Source organism: Daucus carota, chromosome 1, assembly GCF_001625215.2.
Source record: "Daucus carota subsp. sativus chromosome 1, DH1 v3.0, whole genome shotgun sequence".
Taxonomy (NCBI): Eukaryota; Viridiplantae; Streptophyta; class Magnoliopsida; order Apiales; family Apiaceae; genus Daucus; species Daucus carota.
The window spans coordinates 52316965-52324074 of NC_030381.2; the positions used below are offsets into that span (position 1 = coordinate 52316965).

General features: G+C 33.3%; 1 protein-coding gene across 1 annotated transcript; it reads right to left on the bottom strand.

The window, feature by feature from the left end:
• Positions 1-2729: 2729 nt before the first annotated feature.
• On the bottom strand, positions 2730-3869 carry LOC108224598 (putative F-box protein At3g16210). The gene has a single exon (XM_017399271.2). The coding sequence runs from the start codon at positions 3867-3869 to the stop codon at positions 2730-2732; it is 1140 nt and encodes a 379-aa protein (XP_017254760.2).
• Positions 3870-7110: the final 3241 nt, after the last annotated feature.

The window sequence follows — 7110 nt, forward strand, 5'->3', positions numbered from 1 at the left end:
GATACCTGCGGCACACCTTGTTCCTAAATGATTATTATTCCTTTTATATTTAAACTGACTTTACACAGTAACCTAATTAACTCTTGTGATACTGTAAAAATATTTATTCTAAAATCTATGTATAATTATGATATAATGTAAGTAGTTGCAAGTGTAAATCAACTGGTCTCTGTACATACACTCTCTCTGTATCTATCTTAAAGCACCTATCCTTGCTAGCAACTACAATTCTGCAGGTAGACAATCCAAAAATTGAAGTACACAGTATTGTTATATAACCACAGAGAGTCGTCTGACGCTTGTATATTAATACTATATAGTAATCTTAGCCGCCTAAGCCAAAAATGACTTTCATGACTTTCATGTTTACCTTGGCCTAAGCCAGACAGTGAACGCAAAGCATCAGGCATTAGATCCAAAGTTTAGCTTAACGCAATTCGAGATAGCAATTAATTGAACACTATTGACTATTGCATATGTGATATGTGCTAGTAAAATTTTATTAAGAGAGAAAATAACAAACCTTTTAGAATAACTCTACATATATGCATATTTGAATTCAACATTATTGCATGATGGTTCCACATTATGCTTAATTAGATTGATACCAGCTCACCGGACATGATCGACTCATATCATTATGTTATTTGAATGGTTAAAGGCTCAGTCATCAAGATAACACTTGGCTGAGCCGCTGAGGCTGCAATTTTAAGTGGGTTTATACCCTCTGCTAGTGAAGCACTGGGATCTGTGAAGAACAAACAACAATGCAGTCACAAATTATTGAAATCTTCACAACTACTTGCACTTCCATTACAACCGTTTTCGCATACTGCAACAAAAATTTCCGTTGACAATTCTCAAATTCTGCCGGCAAACATTTATCAAAGTTAGGGCATCTTGCCATCAAAATCAATTTGTTAGAGCATGAATTTCAAATCTTAAGTGGCTTGAAGAAAGAGAGGGAGAAGAGGCTGAAAAGATGAGTTTGTGCAGGAAGTGTCCTAATTGTCCCCTACCCTAACACACGTGTTCTGCGTTCATTGTACAGTTTCGCCCCAATTTCGCCTAAATGTTTTATTTATGGCATTGTGTATAGATCGAGGACATAAATGCAGGGTCAAATTTTATAGATAGTTTTTTAAATTGTGGATTCCGCACTTGTATATTTATCTTTGACACCTCAATTTTATGCCCAAATCATTTGTCCATGGCCATTTCTCTACGAGTTCCCTATGATTCTTACAGTACTATTCAAGTCATGCCAAAAAAATTTGTAATGGCTACATACCTAGGCAGTCAAGGCAACCATTTTAACTAGTATTGGGCTATTCTTTCTTTCAATTACCATTCTTAATAAAGGAGTTTTTTCTTTTTCTTCCTTTTAGAAATAACGAAGCTTACAACTTCAATAATTTCTTGAAGGTTCATAAATAAGAATCTTATACTGAGTAATGATACATTACATATGTAGCTAGTAACATAGCAAGTACTATGTCAATTTGCTAGTTATCTATCAACATCTGAGGACCTTTATATGGCAGTCTTTCAAATTCAATGCAATATAGCCTGTCATGCTATGTATATCTACCACATTGATCCCATTAGTATCTCACTTCCGCAGGTCATGATAGATATGTCGATCCAGCCTGTCCAAATTAAATATATATAACCCCAGGTGTCTTTAATTATATAGAAATTTCACATATGGATAGCTAGGGTCATACATTAAAAAAAAACTCAAACCAATAATAGCATGAAATATTTGGCTATGACCTCCAACTGAGCAGGCATCCTTAAAATTATCAATATCAACATTCAACAAGTCTCAATCGACATATATATAAAATAAAACCAATAATATATATTACACTTTTGTAATCAAAAATTTGGCCAGGAACATATGAAGAGTCTTGTGTGCATTACTGGAAACAAATCCTAAAGACAATTCTGCAGTATCTATGGATGCATATAATAATTACCTTATTTAACCTTTATCTTGCAACACTGAATTTTCTCTTCTGTTTGGACACATGTTCCAGCAGATTCCCCAGCTTCTTTCAACTTCATTCCCTATATAATTTTCAATTTAAAAACATTCAATAGGAAGATAAATATGCAGTAATTACAAAAGATGCAAGAAGTTATACTTTAATTACCTATATATGTTTAAAACGGGTCAGTAGTATTGGCCAGCCATGAACCTAATCCTTTTTTGGTAATAGTAATGTAGTCAGCTACAAAGATATACAAAATGCATTCAAAGAAAATCAAATAAAATATCACACACACACACACATTCATATAGATATAGGCATATAGCATTCCAAATTATAAACTTCTATTTAAAAGTATACGAACACTATACACTAAAATTCAACAACTTTAAAATTAAGGATATTTACCTCGTCTTCTTGTTTTGGAGACTGTAATGCAAAGAGCTGTTGGCTTTATTAATCAACGCGAGGAGTGGGAGGATATAATAGAAAAAAATAGCTACTGAAGTGGCCAAAGTAGAAAGTTAAGACATACAACGCATAAAAATAGTTCATATAATGCAAGCACATTCAATAAAAGTAAGTTTATGCAAAGCCAATTGCTCGCAGACTTCACTTGTTCAAATGCTTTAATGGAAACAAAGCTTAGTGATATAAGAAAGTACTAAAAAACAAGAGATCAAACTGAAATTGAAAAGCTGATCGATGACCAACATTATGCATTGTGTTTCTTTATATGATACTATCTGCTGTGAATACTCCATCTTCTAGCTGTTTAAACCCTTTGATGGAAACAAGGCTCTCATTAAACTTGACAACTGAAATAACCTGTCTGGCCGGAGATGCTCCAAGATACTCTTTGGCATTTTTCCTATTGTAGTAGTAATAGATAGATCGACTTCGACGTCTATAATAACTTAGTCCATTAACAACAAACTGTCCATCACCCAGATATAGAATTATGTGATCATTCTTTATACAATCCTCAAGTTTAAATTGTTTAATCCAATTGCCACAATCCCTTTCCAATGTCCATAGACTATGAACTGTTTCACCATCTCCACTAGATTCATCACAGATCATAGCAACAGACCCTTCAAATTCCAGAAGATAAGACTTTGGTACACCTGGCAATGGTAACTTTGTAGGTCTGGGATACGGATGCAGTCTAAACACTTCATCATGCAAGTCAAACGATAGTACCTCACGAAAGCCTTCAAAATACAATACCCTGCTTTGATCAGGACGAAATACACATCCTCTTCGATGTCTAACAAACTGAAATGTCGTCTCTAGGCCAATAGGGACCCTAATCTCTTTCCAAGAATCCTCATTCGCAGAATACATCTCAGCTTCGATACTATAACTACTATCTTTATGGTCACAAACAAACCTAATGATCTTGTAATCCTGAGAAACATCATCAAAACCAAACCCTAACTTACACCCAATACTGAAACTACCAGCTGTTTGTTTCTGAGGAGTAGGAACTTTCTTGAATTGCCTAGTCATCGGATTCCCTAGAAATATAGTACTATAAGCAGTATTGGCAAAACAAACAAGGCCATTACAACAAGATAAGAAATGAATTATACCATCATAGAATATTGACAGTTGGAGGAGGGTTTTACTTTCATGATTATCAATGCAGATTTGGTCGCTCGAAAGTTCAGTTACTGAACTGGGTTGTCTTTTCTGGGATTCGATGCAGTGAGCTTCGACGAATTGAGGGTCTGAAATGATTGATAACCATGTTTTGCAAACTGATTTGCAGCGAAGAAGTGTTGCCACAGGTAACAAGAAGAATATTTTGAACATGAGTTCGTGAGGTAATTCGGAATTGTTCTTCTTGCAGTTTTCCCTTCTTGCCATTTCGAACCCTAATTTTTTTTGCAGCAGCTCAACTTGAGAATGGATGTACCAACCTCGTGTCTCCACTATCACAGGTATGTATAAGGTTTTGTACTGGGCTTTTTTTTGACACTGACAATGTTGGACTCCAAAAGGTTTTAAGACAGCCCAGTATTATATTTTATTATATTCTTGGGTGGAACAAAGCATGCAAGTAGAAGCTGGTTTGAGATATTATAATTCATTTAAGATTTTATTGAAGTTTTTTAGCTTTCAAAATAATAATCTTCAAGACTTTGTAAATTCACACGGCAAGGAAAATGTTACTCTAAAAATCTCAGTAGAAACTCTACCCATGGAGAATATATATGGAATAGTGATCATTGTCTTAATTTGGATCATACTATGATACAAAATTCTACCAGAATTATATAAAATAAATTAATAGATTTTATCGGTAGCAAATTCTATCAAATTATCAAAATCAGTAGGAAATAAATGAGTAGGTTTTATCAATATGCCGAATCCTATTAAATTTGGTGGGATAATAAAATATATCATTACCCATACGATTTAGAAATTAAATTATCCGACCAATTCCACATTACTGAATTACTTTTTATTGCTAACATATGACAACATTTATGAGTTAGTTTTTCCATCAGTTTTTGCTAGAAAATTTAAATCAACCATTATTGAAATGTTTTGCTAGTGAGTGTAGTCTTAGGATGATTTATTAATATATCAAATATGATAGGCTTTGTATTTGTCTAAATCTTACTATCTAAACCTCTATCATCAACATTTCTATATCGGTTCAATTATAATATTTTTATTCATAATTATTAAAATTTTAATATCTTTGTTTAACCTATTTCTCATTGATATAAGTATGAAAAGACAGAAAAAAAATTATACAGTGATCTTCTTTTTAGATTTTACTTACTGATTATCATATTCTCAGTAACTAACAAAGTATGCCGGAGGACAATGTGGTTGATGTGTAGGTGCTAGACACTAAAACAAACAGACTTTTTTATGACGAAATTTAAAGCTCTAATTAATATATCGTAAGTTGTCAATTTATGACGAAAAAGTTTCATCATTTTTGCTTGAGTAGTAAGTTTGAAAAATCCTCACAACTTTCTACGCATTAATTTATCAGAAATTTAGTCAAGAGTCGCTAGTTAACAAGATGGACCCCACATTCCCACTACAATAATACATAAACTTATGACGCAAAGTTCGTCGTAAGATAGCTAATTTATGAAGGAATTGTCCGTCGTATGTATATCTACATTCGTCATAAGTTTGGTCTAGTGCCGCAAGTTAATAAGGTGGACCCACATTCCCACTATAATAATACATAAACTTACGACGTAAATTTTGTCGTAAAACACCTAATTAAGTTATACATAGCACACCTATCACGAATGTGTTTGCATTTATTGTATCATTTTCACCCCCAATTTGGCCTAAATGTTTGATTTATAGCATTTTGTAAAGGACATAAATACAGGGTCGAGTTTTATAGATATTGTTTTAAAATGTTGATTTTACATTTGTATAGTTATCTTTGGCACCTCAAATTTATGGCCAAGTCATTTGACCATGGCCGTGTCTTTTCAAGCCATACCATGATTCTGACAGTATTATTCTGACACCGCCACAATCATGGTAAAATTTATGACGATGATTCTGGTAGTACTATTTAAGCCATACCAGAAAATCTTGTAATGGCTACATACACAGGTAGTCAAGGCATTTCAGATTGTATCGGGCTATTTTTTCTTTCAACCCCCATTCATAATTAAAGTTCTTTTTTTTTCCTTTTTGAAATAATGAAGCTTACAACTTCAATAATTTCTTGAATGTTCTTAAATAAGAATCTTATACTGAGTAATGACGTGATACATATGTCGCTAGAGACATAGCAAGTACTGTGCCAATTTTGCTAGTTATCTATAAACATCTGAGGACTTTTATATGACCGTCTTTCAAATTCATCAATGCAATATAGTTTGTCATGCTATGCATATTTACCACATTGATCCGATTAGTATCTCACTTCCGCAGGTCATAATAGATATGTTGATCCAGCTTGTCTTATAAAAACCCCAGGTGCCCTCTTTTAAGTTATGGAAATTTCACATATCTTCAACAAATAATAAACTATGGATAGGGTCACACATTTAAAAAAACGCAAAACCAATAATAACATAAAATATTTGGCTGTGACCTCCAACCAAGCAGGCACACTTAAAACTATCAATATCAACATTCAACAAGTCTCAATCAAGATATATATAAAATAAAACCAAGAATATATAAAAATACACTTCTGTAATCAAAAATTTGGCCAGAAACATATGAAGAGTCTGTTTGCATTACTGGAAACAAATCCTAAAGACAATTCAGTAGTATTCATGGATGCATATATAATAATTACCTTATCTAACCTTTATCTTGCACCATTGAATTGGTTTCTCTTCTGTTTCCAAAATGCCCAACTTGAACGACATTACAGTCATGGCAGCAGCAGAGATGAGATGCTCTTGCATGTCTTGTAGCCAGCTGTTGAGAAATGATCAGCGTCTTTTTTCTATTGAGCCAACTTATTCTACCACACCTACACAAGTTCCAGCAGATTGCCCAGCTTCTTTCAACTTCATTCCCCAATTTACAATTTAAGGACATTCAATAGGGAGATAAATATGCAGTATTTACAAAAGATGCAAGAAGTTATACTTTAATTAGCTGAAGTTCAAAACGGATCAGTAGTAATCGCCAACCATAAACCTAATCCTATTTTGATAATAAATCATGAAATCAATAAATCTAATGAATAATCTAGTAAATTAAGGAGATTTACCTCATGTTCTTGATTCAGAGACTTCAATGCAAAGAGCTTTTGGCTTTAATTTAACCGCGAAGATCAGTGGGAGGATATATGAGGAAAAAAGAGTGAGAGAAGTGGCCAAAGTAGAAAGTTAAAACCTACGACATATAATAGTCCATATAGTGAGCATAATGGTATTAACCATGCAAGCACATTCAGTAAAAGTTAAAACATACAACTTATAATAGTCCATATAAAAGTAATTGTTTGCAGAGCTTGTTCAAATGCTTTAATGGAAACAAAAGCTTAGTGATACAAGAAAGTACTAAAATACACGATAGTAACTGAAATTGAAAAGCTAATGACGAACATTGTCCACTGTGTTTCTTCATATGATACTATCCGCTGTGAATACTCTATATT